The sequence below is a fragment of the Eutrigla gurnardus genome, assembly GCF_963514095.1.
Source record: "Eutrigla gurnardus genome assembly, chromosome: 1".
Classification (NCBI taxonomy): Eukaryota; Metazoa; Chordata; class Actinopteri; order Perciformes; family Triglidae; genus Eutrigla; species Eutrigla gurnardus.
In genome coordinates this window covers 12,002,047-12,019,230 of record NC_139915.1, presented here as the reverse complement: position 1 = coordinate 12,019,230, position 17,184 = coordinate 12,002,047, and the positions used below count along the sequence as shown (strand labels likewise).

The window sequence follows — 17,184 nt, the reverse complement described above, 5'->3', positions numbered from 1 at the left end:
TTTGCTAAACACTAAAAAATTAAAGCGTTGCATGTTTGCATGTGAGCGCATGCATTAAGTGTAGCCCCCAATATATAATAACACATTCATAAGCATGTAAGCTCACACCACATAGGCGTTATGATGCTCCCCATATTAATCTTTCTCATGGCTGGCACTCACTAAAACAGTATCTGCTTGTCTGGTTGTCTCGTCTCGGGGGAGGAATGTGCATGTGGCAGAGCCTGGCGGAGCAGAGTCGGGAGGACAGACTCAGGATTTGTATGCGATGGGAGGCACCTTTAGGAGGAGTGTGTCTGGTCTGTCTGACGCTCGGCGATTCTCGAAGGGTGCAGAAGCTCGCTCAGTTGGAGGAAAAGACTTATGAGCTTTATTGATTACATGCTCGTACAGAGAGGGGTGTGTGTGCATAGAAGAGCTTTTATTGAGGTAACTGAAGAATTGATCAGTATAACGTTATAAATTAAAAAGCTAAGCGCTGTGGGGTTTTTTTTTGTTAATGTTTAATACAAATGTACCGTGTTCTGTTCATAAAAGTCTGGACATCGGAGACACATCTCTGGCTACTCCAAATCCTCCAAAGGCAGATTAAGGTATCAGTACCACCGGATGTCTGCTGCTAGATGATCATTTCACATCCACATGAAAAGATGCATGCTCTGCTGCACACAATTTGTAATGATGGTATCTTCCCAGGAGGGTGGGGTGGGGGGAGGCTACCGTTAGAGTCAGTCTTATGACACATTTCTCTATCTATCTTTAGATAAAGAAATCCAACATACAACTATGATCATTAGATGTAGAAAAGTCAAACAGAAGGCTTTTTAAAAAGAAATAAATTTGTTTCTCAAATAGTTTGCAACATGTGTTTGGAAATTCTGTACAGTAGTTCAAACCATGTCACAGGGGGATTAAATATCTGATCGTTGTGTTACCGAGGCAACATTAAGTGAATTGCGTTGATCCAGTGTTGTTAGTTTAAAGTTCAGTTCACACATGTTCAAAGTGAACTGTTCACTTTCATAGTTCACCATTTCAATTCTGAACGAGTTCATAGTTCAGTTCATTTTTTTATTTCGGTGATAAATGTAAAATGAAAGACTGGACTTGTTTTTCAAACTATGACTTCAATCACTATGCCTACCTTCTAGCCTAAAACTGTTAAATACTACTGAACCTGGCTGTTTGCTCACACAGAACCCAAAGGAATTATCCCTTGAAGTGCCCTGTTCCCATGTTCACAACTACATGTTTTTGTTTAGAAACAATAAGATGTACACATGTTTGCCTTTTAAAGGAGGCGGGGGAGGGGCTTAGTGAACCTGAGAGAGCGGAGTGAGGAGGACTGAGAGAGACGCTGTGCTCACACAAACTGTGAAGAAATCCGAGTGATTTGCTGAACTTATAGAAGAGATACTATCGATACAAAGAGAAAAAAAATTCCGTAACGTTTAATTGGACCTCAACATTGACGTTCGTCGTTCATTCCACACAATCTGAACTAATTCACGTTCAAGTTCTTTCTTTACAAGTGTGTTGCGTTCAGTTCAAAGTTCACAGAAAAATTAACGTGTTCAATGAACGCGTTCTTTTGAACTTGTTCATGCACAACACTGCATGATCTCAGCATGAACAGAAACTTGCTTTTATTGTATATCTGTGCTGGAAGATTGTATAAGCTGAACTGTGAACTAGGGGGTTGATTACGGAAAGGACTGAACTCTGGGGCAAGAAGATGAGAACTGTTTAGTTTTTCTGTGTTTTGTATTTTTTCCATAGATGTCTTGAAATGCCGTGACCCCAAAAAACGATGTATGATTGGGTAGAAGGTTTGAAGTCACTGAGGTGACTATAGCAGCTGTTGAGCCTCAGAGGCTGCTTCGGAGAAGCGCGGCTTTTCCATTTCCCTGTGTGAGTGTGCTCCAGGTGATTTGTACAGCCTGTGGTTGCCTAGCTGCATGCTCATCAACCCTGTGACAAAGTTCAATAAGCCAAACTCCCCACACTATTTGCTTGTCGAGCGGAGCTTCGCCAGACAACAGTTCCTGCCCAATGCTGTCCACAGCTCAACACACTTTGGGTGCATGAGTGAGCACAGAAGTTAATGCCAAAGCTCTATTGTGAAGATACTTAGTTGTCTTATCTTATTTGGGAGCCTGCTGCTGTGGCTTTGGAGGAAGTAAACTGGGGATGAATTCAAGAACCACGATTGTTGGCAGTTCACCACCGCACTCGTTCTGGCAGCAGTCGCCACACACCGTCTGACCCCCTTGTTGGATCCAACACATTGCTTGTTTTGTTAAGCTACGGACTGTGGAGCTATGTTAACACAACTGTGAGTGAGGCAGGAATTAGTCCTCAGCAACAGGTGCAATTTTCACGAAACGTCTCAGACGGTGGAGCTCACAGAAAAAGTAAATATTATGCAGGATTGTTGGACTAAGACATTGTTCAAGGCCAAAGCCAGTTCTGAACGAGAAAGACACGGATGTCAAGTAACATATTCTTCTATCAGTAGACTACAGCAAGATTCAATAGTGTAACAAAATGTATTTAATACAGCTGGACCAGCCAGTACTTTGGGGATAGGCTGGGCCCTGGGGGGTTTAAACAGCAGTTTATTGATTTTTTTTACGACACGTTCCCAAGGTGTTTACATCACTACATACCCTTCTGATTATAGTAACTAGAAAAGACTTGAAAAAAATGATACATCATGTTCTTAATTGGTGAGCAATCATGTCTGTGGCGCCATACTGAAACTCCTTAATCAGAGCAACAATCCTATCAGTTATTTGTTAAGACTGTGTCAAAAAGAGTGTAAAAAAACAAAAAAATCATTGTTAATTTTTAAGTCTTTTGATGAGTGGATGATATCCAACGTTAGTTGTTCTCTATTTAAATGTTAGCATCCATGCCCCACCTCTTCACAGGAGTCGTCACTGCCAAGATGGTGACGACCAGACTTGTGGTTAATGTCAAAAAGCTATGGTTTGTGAGTAATTCCCTCTGGCAAAGTGAACAGAAGTACAGACTTAGGAAAAATGTGCAGAAAGGGCTCCAAACCGCTGTGAGACACCCAAGACAAGCACTTGGCAATGGACAGTCCTAAACCCTCAGGGATTTTGCAGGTACGCGCCTCAAAGTCTGAGTCTGTGAGCGTGGACATTAGGACTTGGCACTTCAGAGACCTATGGGTGACGTCACAGAGACTACATCCATGTTTTATACGGTCTATGGTCCTGACGTGATGGTCTTGTGTTGCCAGATATCTGTACAACCCTGATTGTAGAGATATGACAGATATTGCAGAGCTGACTTACCTCCCTGAAGCCGTCACTGTTCCTTGGCACACTTGTAACCAGCGACGGTGCTGTCCCATGTTGTGGCACTTCAGGACCGAAAAGCCAACAAACATAGAAACGGCTCACCTCCTCTTGCTGCCTGCATGCCCCTTTCCAGAATATGCATAGTGTGGCTACACTGGAAGCTTTGATTGGCCGTCAAGCCAAATTTACGTCTTTGTCTTTTTAATATCTTCTAGTTTATCTGCCTTTAAGGAAGTATTCTCCTATGTGATAATGATAATTGATTGATACAAACCCCTTGCTACAATGTGACATGTTTTGAGGGCAATAATCACAGTGCCATCGCAAACCTTGAGAAATGATGTTGGTAAGAATCATAGCATGGGTTTATTTGCATCTATGATTACCAGTGTGCCTGTTTTAACCTCCACCTTGCATAAGCCGTATGCCTGTTTGGTTGCACGCTCATGTGTTTTAAACAAGGCCAGCCGTTAGCTGAGGTGCAACACCTTTTCTTTCATTAGACTCACTAAACAGGATAACGATTCCCCTGAGGATCTGTCTCCATCGCTCTGCTTGCCCTGTCACTCTCTCCACCATCATCACCATGGTGATCAAAGCCAGATGTGCTCACTTCTGTTGCCACCGACAAAATACAACTGGGTTGTTTTCAAGTTGTCACTCTGCGCAGTGCCCATCCCTCGGGGAATGTACCACGTTCTGTAACGGACCTGAAAACACACCACAGTTCCTCTCTTGGACCATCACTCACATTCTTCAACTGAAATAAGCTCAATTTTGACCAATGAGTCAGCAAACATTGTGGGTTTTTCGTTCATCCAACATGGACAGCATTCTATTTTTTATTTTATTGTTCTTTCAAGTTGTTTTGTTTTAACAGAATAAATATATATGTCCCCCGCCTTCCTCACTTTTTAAAAAATGTTTTCCTCTGTGTTATTTCAACATGTAGCCAAACCACAGTATGTTCTATTTGATCAGATTTTTTTTTTTTTTTTTACAGAAACATGAAATCTCATGAGGTTCTCCGATCTCCTCCTCCATCTAGCTGTTATTCATTATCATAACATATACCTTATTAGGAGTCCTAATAAACAACTAGTTGTTTGACTTCCTATTTTACTCCTTATTTTGAGCTCATGCTGAGGTGAAGTTGGTCTCCACTCTCTGCAATCCAAACTTTTTATTAGTATCTAGAAAGCAGCCAATAAAGAATCCCGCTGACACCAACAAAAACAAACCAAACTTTCCTAATTTGTGACTACAGTGAATGAAGATGCAGGAAGTTTAAACCACAGGATACAATTCAGCTGTTTGACGAGTGCATAAATCAGTGCACTGGGACAGATAGCGAGATATTCAATATCTGTTGTGATATTTTGCATGATTGCCAAATATGCGAGGGATGAGTTTTTCCCTCTTCTAATGCTTTCAACAACAGAAACATCAACAAAACATCCCTGCAAGACAGAACAACAAAGACAAAGAACTGAAAGAGGGCCAAAACGTACACTGGTGTAACATGACAGCGATCAAAGAATTACAGACAAGAGACACACAAAAAAAAAACACCTGCGGGGACGGATGGATTATAGTGAAGAAGTGAAGAAGAGAGTAGGCTACACAGCGCCACCGTGAAGAGAAACCTGTAGAAGAATTATATTTGCAGGAAAAATCTATTCTTAAGTGAAATGTTCAACCACAAAACACAGCATAAGCACTTTGCACATGACATGAACATTTCTTCAGCCTGGATTGATCTATTACCAGAAATGAACGCTAGCCCGATTTGTCCCTGGGTGACACTATTAGGGTTTTGGTTTACCACCAGAGAAGTCTCATCCTGGATCTGAGCCCAGCAACAAGGTGACTCTGCATGCGCTGTGCAATGATTAGTCAGGTTCTGTCACAGAGTGATGCTCTATGGTGCGGCTTCACGATAAAGATGAGGGGGGAAATACAGCTGTTTGGTTGTGGGAGATGGAAAAGAAAGAGCACATTTTAAAGAGAAAACATACTTTCTGAGCACTTGAATTCATTTGAAGTGGAGAGTGAAAGTTTTGGGAACAGCTGAAAGATTGACGCATTGATGAACAGAGCAATAACAACGATTTTTCTTTGAGCACCTAAACATACAGGCAGCGAGGAGTCAGAAATATGGAAAAATGGGGCTAACGTGCAAGACTATTTCTTTTGCTGTTGCTAGGCAAAGAACAGAATCTGCAGGAAAAGCATGGCACATAAACACATTGTGTAGTTATCTATCTCACACATCTGAGGGAACAAACCCAAGACTGCAGTCTAGCACATGCTTCATACAACAGTTTTAGGCTTTAAGTCTATGTGCTTCAGTCTCACATTGATTAACAGTGAATGTGTGCTGTATGATGAATAGTTCCTCTTCTTTTTACCCTGTTCCGTCCGACAATTTAGACAGTATGAAACCACACAAAATGTTCTCTGCAAGGGGAGGGGTCTAAAATACCCCTGTTGCAAACTTTGAATTTGATTTATTATTGTGCGAGGCAACCGGTGCGGACAAGGAGGGTCAAGCGAGGAGAGAAAAGGAAACAGAACGCGGTTGTGGTGACAATAGAGGAGAGAGAAACAGGGAGAAGCAAGAATAACAACAGCAGCAAGCATAATAATGAAAACATTGAATACATCCGCTGACCCAACAACAGCATCTAAAGCTGTGGGAGCAAATAAACAAAAAATATAGTTGTATAATAAAAATAATAAACAAATTAAATGAACATTGTAGGCTTTGATTGGGAGAGACTACGTAGCCTATATCCACACTCTAAGAACATCCTTGTTTCTGGATTGCAAAAGCTGTGGCCAGTGAGTGTAACATATTTGATTTCGTAGCATTTAAACATATTTTGTAGGGGACTCACTTTAACCGTGACTGACACCATCGGCAGATTACAAAAATGATTCTGCCAAACAACCATGAAACAAAGTGATTTTTGAACCATATCAATTCAAAAGCGCGACGTGTGTGAGAGCTCACTCTTTGACTCTTGAAAGAAATGGTGACAAATCTGTTGATCGGCCCTGTACTTTCTCCCTCTTCTACACATCCTTAGACACATTTTTTAACTTCATCTCCAATCAAAGAAGCCCAGATTGCAATCTGCTACACAATATGTTTTGCTCCACTTTATTAGGCCCATAGATAAACCTCATGGCTGGAACACAGGCCTGTGAGTAATGAAGGCTCCCTCAGCATAACAAGATCCTACCCCCCTTATGCTCTCCTTCTCCTCTCAATTTGTACTGTCTGTGAGTTTAGCCGGTCAGTTCCCTGCTTTCCAAAGAAAGGCCTGCACAGATGCTGTAAGAAAATGTAATTCTTCAGATCTTGGATGAAGGAAATTAAAGAGAATTTATTGTTAATGTGCATGCAGCTCCAGGCTCCAACTCCTGGACAAAATGTTCTCCACACAATTAGACACACGCACATGCACACACACACACACGGTTCATGCAACCATGGGAATAATACTTAATATTGTATGTGTACGTCTTTTTTTAATGCTGTAGATATGTCTGTATGTTGTATGAGAGCCTTTATGACGGAGTGTTTGTCGGAGCAGGTGAATGCAAGACAAATTTCCATGTGATAATAAAGTGCTATCCATCTGTCCATCCATCCATCCATCCATCCACACACACGACCCATTATGAAGCAAATGTATGCAAAAGTGTAAGACAAATGTAAATCAGATTCACATTAAGGGCACACACATTAACTCGTATTACTATCACGTCCTCAGAAAAACCATGTTCGGCAAAACAGTACACCCACAATCATAATCTCTTCAGCGACCTAGACACTAAGATAATCCTCCGTGGTATTGGAGAGAAAAGGGGGGAGAAAAAACTCTGCTGAAGTAGTGGCAGCTGTTTTACAAAACACTGACGTATTGAAGAAGGTAACTGGGCCTCACAGAGAACCATGAAAAACCTTAAAAGTGGTTTGATTGTAACGCGCTCAGTAAAAAGCACACTGCAGATGGGGAAAAGCTGAATCAAGGCTGCTGGTGGAGCAACAACTGCTTCGCTTTCCTACACACTGTGGATCACACGCAGGTGTTTTAGATGGGGACAGTTGACGCTCCCAGTGAAGATGTTCACCCACTGACAGGCCACAGCCAGGAGACCCTGTCAGATAGTGGGTTAACTGGTCGGCAGATCTCGCTCTCAATTCTGTTAATCCACATTATATGGGACTTGTGGATTATATCTATGTTTAAAATGAATGTCTTCTTTAATGAATAAAAGTGGATGATCAAAGTTCACACATGTTGTTCACATGCTTTGAGTCAGGTGGAAGTTTTACTTAGACAATTTATAGATGCACAGAAGCTATGATGCATCTGGATGTTTATTACGTGTATACATGATTTAGTAGAGTTCATGAATAATAAAATAAAAACAGCTCATTATGGAGCAAAGTATGCACTGAGTAGCAACAGCAAAAGCACTTCTACAAGGACACTGCACACAAGAGTCGTTTTACGCTGCACTACATTTTAGAAATCAGTAAATAAAAATAAAGTGTATATTGCATTTACATTACGCTGACTCTCACAGAATAATTAAATGCATAAGGAGCTGAAGGCTGAATACTGAAGTCCAATCACCAATCAAGCCATATACTTGATCAATGCAAATATTCAAGGAGCAACAACGCAAGAATGCGATTTGTGTTTCTGCTCAGCAACTCGGTAAATGTTTAAGTATAATGACTGTAGGCAAGACGGAGAACAAACACAAACGCTAACAGCCACACACACATTAACACTGATGGATGTCAGTGATACGTTTGCAACCTTTGTGATTGATGAAAAAGACAACAGGTTATTTTTTTCATTTTATTGTAAATGGGTCTATAAAAGTGTGCGAAGAAATATGCTTAAGATATGAGTAATTTCGGTGAGACTGTATGAGAGAAGCAGCATCAATTCTGGTTCCAGGAGCTGGATGAACAATATTCCTCCCAGTGAAATAATCTGGCTAGCAGTGCTACAGAGACAAAATAGTACAACCAAAATCAACTTGTCTAAGTGACATCTAAATGCTGTTACATAAATCCTATGGCATTTGTATGTGTCCCTTGTGTATATGGATATGATATGATATATAGGTTTATAGAATAGATCACTTTTTCTTTTGAAAATACAAACAATAGGCTCAATGCTTTGAATATAAAAGATACAGCATCGCAGGAATGAAAAAGAGTCAAAGAAAAAAGAAAGAAAAACATAGAAAATAATTAAATACAGAAAGCAATAAATGCAGATATATGATTAAACTTAATTAATTGTCACATGTATATGAAAATAACTGAAATTTAAAACTAAAATACAGGTAAGACAAGACAAGGATGCAGGTCTAAAATAATGGTCTATGTATCAGGATCTGAATTTTAGAGAAAAGTTTCTATTCATATTATAAATGGTAGCCAAACATGTTTGGCAGTGGACTTTACAGGATCAGTCTAGCTGCTGAATCTATTTTGGCCAAATTTGTTGTGTATGACACTAATATGCTTAAGTGTTTCAATTAAACACAACTTTGGTAAATATATTATTTATTGCATAAAGTAACCTCTGATGAAATTATATGGGTGACCAGCTACTTGTACTCTACATGCCTGAATTTCTTTAGAGAAGGATCGATGTCTGTACCATTGAGTGCAAATAGCATGGTCCTTACATTTATTGGTTGTTTTATACAAATCTATTTTCTACGAAGCTTTCAAACACATCTTTCTTTCTGTATTTAATGTCAAGAATTGTAATTCACCTGCCCTTATATTTACTACATTTTCTGCTTGCTTGCAAAATTGTTGAAGCACAATCTTTTTTGGTCACATTCAGAGTGCGTTAATATGTGTGAGCACATACATATTCAAAGATTATGTGAAGAGAAACCTCACAAGGCCCTGAGTTTGGCCAGCAGAGCCTCTAAATCAGACTCTCCATTGGCGCTACAGCTGCTGACTGCAGCCCCAGTGGAGGATGGCTGGTAGGCCGGAGCCTCTGCTTCAACCTGCATCTCTTTCTCAGCCGGCCTAGCCGTCTCTCTCTCCACCACCCTCTCTCTGTCCAGCCAGTGGCTCTGAACCGCAGTGTTCTTGTACCTGCGACCCGACTCCGAACATGCAGCGACCTTGGCCCGGGCAGCAGATGGATGGCCCCCAGACTCGTTATGGCCCTCCTTGGCAGGAAGAGCATTCACCACCGCTGAACCTAAATTTATATTCTGCCGAGAGCGAGACCTTTGCAAAGGTGCCTTGTTGTTTTCTGTGTGTGAAAAACAGAAAGAGAGCACAACTGTGAGGATGAGGAGGGAGAGTGAGACAAAATAATGAGGGGTTAATCATATTACAGATCAAATTACAAGCAAGAAAGGATGAAAACAGCAAGCGTGGTAGCGCAAAATGAAGTGTCAGTCATTCTGCAGCAAAAAAACAAATCTTTATTGCCATGGTCATTACATTAAACGTGATCTCAGCATTTAAATCGTGAGTATTTAGAAATGATTAAAGAAGCATTTTAATGAAAGCAAAGTTACACACATACTGTACTGTGGATGAATACACGCACAAACACACGGCGTGTATACAAACACTGATGAGGACACATTTTTCCCCGCAGCAGACCATGCCATGCAGCAAGCTCACGATGATGAAATGGATATGGCTGATCAATCGGAACAGAAGCTCAATAACATTGTGCATTGCCCTTTTCCAATCTCCCAGTCTCTTTCCTTTTTCTCCTACATGACACCCTCCCACCCGACTCCACCTCCCCTGATTCCACCATTATCATCCATTCTCCTTCCTCCGCTCTTCATCTCAGCTCTACGCTCCTACAGTAGTCCTCTTCATCTTCCTTATTTCTCTCAGCTCCCCCCGCTCTCAGCCCCCCCCAGACAGACCGTGGAGCCGAGTGACGGCCCAGATCAGACCTACGTTCTGAATTATAATCCCTCTTAGTAGATCTTAGACTTCATCATCAGTATGTGTGCGCTGGAAAGAGAGGGGTAAATCCATATTCATGTGACCTTGAGTGTGAGGCTGAAAGGAGTGGCGTGAGAAAAGACACCACTGCATTTAAAGTTTCCTGAGCCTGAAATGTCTGGCAAACAGGAGTCAAACACAGCAGAGCAGAACCGAGCGACCCGCTCTGTCAGCCAATCGGTAATGAGTTTGGAGCGTGGCCAGTCAGTCATGACAGTGTGTTTTATGGGCCGCGCTGACGAATGACAAGGAACGTCCCTGAACACAACCTCTGACAAATAAATAAGGATAAAGGGAGGAAAGAGAGCAGGCAAGAAGGAACTGCCTGCAAAAAAATTAAGCAAATAATTCAGACACACACACACACACACACACACACACACACACACACACACACACACACACACACACACACACACACACACACACACACACACACACACACACACAAACTCGTAATGCCTCAAGGATTTTTGAAAGGATGCTATAGAGTAGAGTGGTTTGCCTAAAAATATCTTCTCTTGATTATTTTGCACTCTTTTCTTGTTGCTGCAGTCTCAACTTTTGAAAGATGACAATTATTCCCCACTGTCGGCCCTCCTCGATGTGTCCTGTTCCTCCCTCTTAAAGGGGCCCTATGCTATTTTTCCACAAGTTAATATAAGTTATTGATGTCTCCAAACCTGGTCTTTGAATTCCTCAACTGGAAAATACAATCGGAACATGTATTTCGGAGTGGATCACACTCCTCATTTTCAGCTTTTTTACCCCACTTTTTCAAACGGGTGATTCTGTCGGGGTGTAGCCTTATGCTAATGAGATGACCCCTGACCCCGCTCCTACTGAGGAAGTGGTTGTGTCTCTCCGCCCCGTGCTGTCCGCGTCCAGCTTGTTGCCATGGTTATGGTTCTACGCTACAAACTAACAGCGGTCCAGCCGTACCGCTTCGAACCGGACTCCGACCCAGAACCAGGACCAGCTCCTGTAGAAGTTCCGACGCCGCGGATGCAGCAGGACGAACCTGGATGGTTAGTTAACATGTCTGTGTAACGTTTTGGACGGTAACTCGATGTGTGTTAGCGTAGCTAGCGCTGAGCACAATGACGCTAATGCTGCGTTCTTCGCTCTATAAGTAACGTATCTGTGAGCTATTTTCGGCAACAATTAATATCGTTAGTAGTGCCGTGTTGTTGACAGTTCACAGTTGCATGTTTTCCAAATGGGGACGCAACATTATATTTAAACGGATGAAAACCCGATGAAAACAGCGTCCTGTATGCGGGCAGTTTGTTTACATCACATTAACGGGATTAACAACCTGATCCTCTACACATAAAGATATACAAGGAACAGGATTTGGTCAGTATCATGTCGTCCTCCAGAATTATGTGCTGAATTGTGAATTATAGGCTGTGTGCTGTGTTTTATAAACGTGATTGTGCTCCATCTCAACATTATGTGCTAAACTTACTGTTACAAAATTCAAACATGAGGTTTACACCTCAGCTTGTCAGCAAAGTCAGTCAGGTTACCATATTAACAAGATTTGTTGTTGAAATGCTCAAATTCTGTACTATATTCATCTAGGTGACCATGTGGGCACGTCTGCTGCATGGAGACACCACAGGTAATGTTACTGTCTGTTACACCAAGTTGTCTGTTGAGATTATTATTCATACAACATGACGATGATCATGATTCACACTAGGTAAGAAGACGGATGCAGAAGCTGGAGGAGGAAGAGGCTTGCATGGTGGGACAACCTGGTTGGAACTGTCTGTCTGAATGTTCTCTCTCCAAAACGCATGAAATATACAGCTGGTTATGGTGCTTTACACTTAAGAGGAATACAGCAGTCTGTTGTTTGTTTATCAATTGTGTTTTATAAAAATAAATCCCTCTATGCAACATATTATGCAGTCTTCCTGACCGTTACTTCAGTAATATTAACCATGACACATTTTACAATTACTGTAAAGACTTTATTGTCAAATTAATCAGCAGTTGAAATTCACAGTTATATCAGAACACAAACGCAAACTGTTTGTGGCCGACTCTGCAGGGTCATATCAAGCTCTTCTGAAGTCAAGGAAGAGCTGCCCTCCAAAGTATCCTCCTCCTCTACCGGGTCCAGGCGAGCTCTCTGTGATGGTCTCCTTATTGGAGTGGTTGTGAAACGGGTCTGGAACCATGGCTGTGCCAACACCAAAGTCCTTGCAGGACACAGTAGCTGTAACAGAGTTGTATGGAGGAATGAAACCCATGATATCAGCTAATAGAAATACACATCTGCACAACTACTAGTAGTTGCTGTTAAACCTGATCTAAAGTAGGCTACATGTCAGGCTACACACCTTTACCTGTCCTCCTAGACAGGTGAGTGCCAACAGTAGCTGTGGTGGGTCGCTGTGGGACGCTGATGTGAGCTGCTGCTCTGTAAGCAGACAGACAGTCAGACAGTCAGAGTTTACCACTACATCTGAAATGTGGAACACGTTACTATTTCACTATAACTGATGTGGTGACGCACCAATAGCTCGTAAAATCCCTTCGTTAGCGGTGCAAAAACAAACGTTTGGTGACGTTGTCTTTGCATCGGCGTGTAAACAAACACAGATCAGCTGCTCTTGCTGCCGCATTCAAGCTACAAAACGTTCCCAAGCAAACTGATGTCTAGCGTTATTTTACAGGTTTGGGCCCCCGCAGTACTACGTAACGTTAACGGTCCTCAATATCAATACAATGGAAGCTTTAACATGCAACACGCCAATCCAAGAAAGCAACGGTAAACTGTAACACGGCATATTACATAATATTTAGAAACTTACCGCTTCAGTGTCTGTGGTTGGCTCTCGGACTGTCGGTATTGATCCAAACTTTAGCCTCAGGTTAGAGGCATATCCTGAGCTGTAGCGACCCATGTTGTCAAAGCTCCTGTCGGTGAATTGCGTCGCACACACAAACACACATTTATGGACGCGTGTGCACACATTTCCATCGTAGATGCTCCGACGATGCCAGTAAATATCAGCAATTGGACTGCCAACTTGCTTTCCGTTGATTTTGGCATTTTGGTCCACTGGTTTGTATGTACATCACACTGACAGCCAACAGGTATGGGGATTATGTGGGCGGGACCACACAGGTGGAGCGATTCTAATGAGCCGAGATGACCCATAAGGCACAGCAAAATTCGGTGCTGACGTCATTTAGTGGACATTCTGCAAACCATTCGTTTATCGGGAGGATTTCTTTCAAACTGAGAAAGTGAAACAGGGAGATGGTGGTCTTTTCTGATACTGTGGGGACTTATTGACACCCCAGGGACCCATTTTAGGGTTGAAAAACATGGAAAAGTCGATTTTTCATAATAGGGCCCCTTTAAAAACTCTCCTCTCCACTCCCAACGCATGTTGCTTTGTGCTCGATCAGGCCTAAACAAAACACACATTTCCTTTACAAATAACACACTCACAGGCTCGGCTGTTGAGAAAAGGATCAAATGTTGCATTGACAATTTGCATTTTAATACCTTGTTTACACTTTTTGTTGAAATTTTAAACGGGTGCCATTTCGGTCTTCTGGGAGAGTAGTAAGAGAGCATGCTAGCGCTCATTATCAGGCATCATGTTTTGTCAAATTACTAATATTAGCATTTCTTTTCATTTATTACTAGGGGTGGGACGATACGGGTAACTCACGATTCGATACTGTGACGATATTTGGCCCACGATAACGATAATATCACGATATCTGCGATATTCGATATATTGCAAGAAATTTCATCAACGATATATCACGATATGTGACTGAAAAAGAAAAAATTTGCATAAAAAATAAATTCCAAAACTTCGTACAATGTACAAATGAATAAACACTGTCCAGCTGGACACATTAAAGTGCATGAACATTAATAACATGTCTTATGTAAACCAGGACAGTGTTTTCTGATACTGAAAAGTCAGTAGCAACTTGTTTTATGTAAACTTGGGCCCATTTTAGTTTAACAATAGCTAAACAAGATAAGAATAACATCAGAATTAAATGAAATATTGGGCACATTTCAGTATGCAACCAATTATGTGCAGAGTTATGTTCACCCATCCAGTACCTGGGAAGTCGGGCCTCATGCCCTCAGAGCTGGGTGAAAACCGCTTGAAGCTCACAGCAACACCGGGCAGCACACGGCTCCGCGGATCCACACATGCGGACCCTCCGGCGGACGGTAAACACACGCCGCCCGGAATCCTGCCCGTAAATAGGCAATCGAGCCCGGCCGAAAAGTGGTTCCTCATGCCCTCAATGCTGTGTGAAAAGCGCTTGAAGCTCACAACAGCACCGGCCAGCACACGGCCACGCTTATGCGGCGTTCACACCGGACGCGATAGACGCGAATACAATCGCGTGAGACGCGCGCCGCTTGATCATTTTGGATTATTCGCTTCATTCGCGCATGACGCTCATTTTTGAACCGGTGCTGCTCTAGCGGGGGAAACGAGGGCAGCGCCGGCGGGGAGCCGGCGGGTCACGTCGGCGGACCCTCCTCCTCCGCCTCGGGGTACCCGATGCCAGAGTCCGTGAGTCCGTGAGCCTCTAAACTCTAGCGCGCCGCTCGGAATCCTGTCCGTAAATAGGCAATCAGACCGGGCAGCGGGCGGCCCCCGCGGATCCGCTCCGGAGAACCGTAAACTCTTAGACGCACCGACGGGAGTCTAAAAAAACCCGTAGACCCAAAATATCGATATTTGCCGTCAGTGTATTGATTAATTTATTGCGACAGAGAGCACAACAATATATTGCAATATCGATTTTTTTTCCCACCCCTATTTATTACCATGAATTATACTTTAATTATACTCTGCCTGGACTCTTAATGGTTATATATGTAAACACATACTGGGGAGAAATACAAAGTACTGTATGAATACAAATAAATTCACACTTCAAAAAGAGATTAAAATATGAGCTCTTATCCAAAAGTACATCTCTTTTCTTCTTAACAGGGCCCTTTAATGGGGAACATGATCAAAGTGCTGTTACATTTCTTCTCACTCTGCCCGCCTGTGGCACCTAGCTGCCCCTTCCTTTCAAGCCTCGCTAGCTTCTCCATGCAATGCCTCCGTGTGAGCTGTAAAACCCTGCTGAGACATGTAAAACATTTTACAGGTTGTATTTCTTTAGCCAACAACCGACACTGGTCCTATAGTGGAATTTAAAGAAAAAAAACATACTGAGCACATGCTGTGATGGTAGGATTGTGTATCAGTCTCATTTAGACACACATCTGATACAAAACATAACTACAAAAACAACCCAACTGTCACACTACCTGTAATTAAAAGAGTACACCACCAATGTAGCATTGCACTCTTAGGACATTTTCAGAATCACAATGGAAATTAACCAGATACAATCTCTTCTTGGTCAAAACCTGCCGTCTACATAACCCACAATTCCACTCAACCATCGGCAGTTCAGTAGAATCCAGTGCGTAATGATAGAGGCTAATGTAATAGTCACAAGCAAAATTGAGGGGTGACCTACACACTCAACACACCAGGATGGTTTTCATTTTCAAACCTGTTGTCTTAAGCCCCAAGAGATGACATCACTAGAGGCAATCAATCAGATTGTGCGCAGATCTCTGCGCTTCCACAAAGGCTTTTGCACATACCAGTAGTAATGCCCAAGGTCTATACACAGACAATGATGTATGACATTCGTGGAGTCCTCCATTAACAATAAGCAGTGACAAAAAGGGCAACCTTTTGGACAGTCCCCAAAGGGATGCATTTTTCACTTAAATGTTGGCAACTGGGAATTGTTTACCTCAATTTCAGGGTCATTTTCATCTATTTAAGTCCAGCACTTTAACAACGCCAAATGGTTGAATGTCCTTGTAAATAAAAGAGTGTATTGCTTCAGTTATTGCCTTTGACCAGGAGGAGTTTGGGGCAAGGAGGGTTAGTTGGAATTGCTAGTTTCTGTGTTAGCTTGCATCAGGTTCACTGCTCCTGCAGGCAATGTTTCAAACTAACAATATTTAGTAGCAATGGTGTTTTCTTAAAAGAGAAAGTTAATGACAGTGAAAAAGGGTTTAAAGTGTTCTTTTGTCAAGGTTTCTGGTGTCCCCGATCGAAACCGATGCATTTTTAATTTTGGAACTGTACATTAGGAATCAGCTTGTACCCTTTTACTGGTTATATAACATATAGCAGTTGATTTTTACACCTCACTGTGACAGCAGTCTATTGGAAAAGCTTCCCTGTCCAATATTAGAAAAGAGTGAGAGGCTTTATTCCATCTGCAAATAGCAGTAAAATTCACTTTTTCTCACGTAAGATCGTTGGCTCCATTTCTATGTGCTGCTTCATCGGACGCAGATGAGCTTTTACTCATCTCTCTCCAGGCGGGTTTAGACAGGGAGCCTTAGCAGAGACAGAGAGTGAAGTCTAGACTGTGGCAGTGCTTGCCTGTCGTTTACTGTTCTACATGAAGGGCCGTTAAGAGATTGGAGAAAAAAAAAAGGCAACACACGAGAAAGCCTAGAGATTGGCATTTTCTGCATGTCTGCACAACATGAACACATTGCTCTTCTGCTAATCGATCACAGTCCTCAGTCTGTCGACTTCTTTAACTTAAGAGGAAGGCAGAACAGAAAAGAAAAAGCACTTGAAAAATGATGATAAAAGAGCTGGCAGTCTAAATGTGTTGTCTCTCTGCTCTTACAGCTTTACTCCAACATGTGTCTTTAAACTGGAAGTGCCGCAGCACACAGCCTTTTAACTAGCTTCTGACACTGGTCCTGTGGCAGCATGA

The 17,184-nt window shown here is 42.2% G+C and overlaps 1 protein-coding gene and 1 long non-coding RNA gene across 5 annotated transcripts in view; one reads left to right on the top strand and one right to left on the bottom strand.

The window, feature by feature from the left end:
• Nucleotides 1-8,215: 8,215 nt before the first annotated feature.
• The window catches only part of LOC311014575 (protein diaphanous homolog 3-like), a 172,294-nt gene continuing 163,325 nt past the window's right edge, over nt 8,216-17,184 (bottom strand). For all 4 annotated transcript variants that reach the window (XM_084011242.1, XM_084011245.1, XM_084011244.1 and 1 more), the window contains one exon: nt 8,216-9,646. In XM_084011242.1, coding sequence (XP_083867368.1) covers nt 9,276-9,646 — 371 coding nt within the window. In that variant the 3' untranslated portion in view covers nt 8,216-9,275. The remainder of the gene's footprint in view (nt 9,647-17,184) is intronic.
• Nucleotides 11,088-12,214, top strand: LOC311014600. Its single transcript, XR_014597278.1, has 3 exons — nt 11,088-11,393; nt 11,953-11,992; nt 12,074-12,214. It is a non-coding gene; the product is annotated as an uncharacterized lncRNA (long non-coding RNA).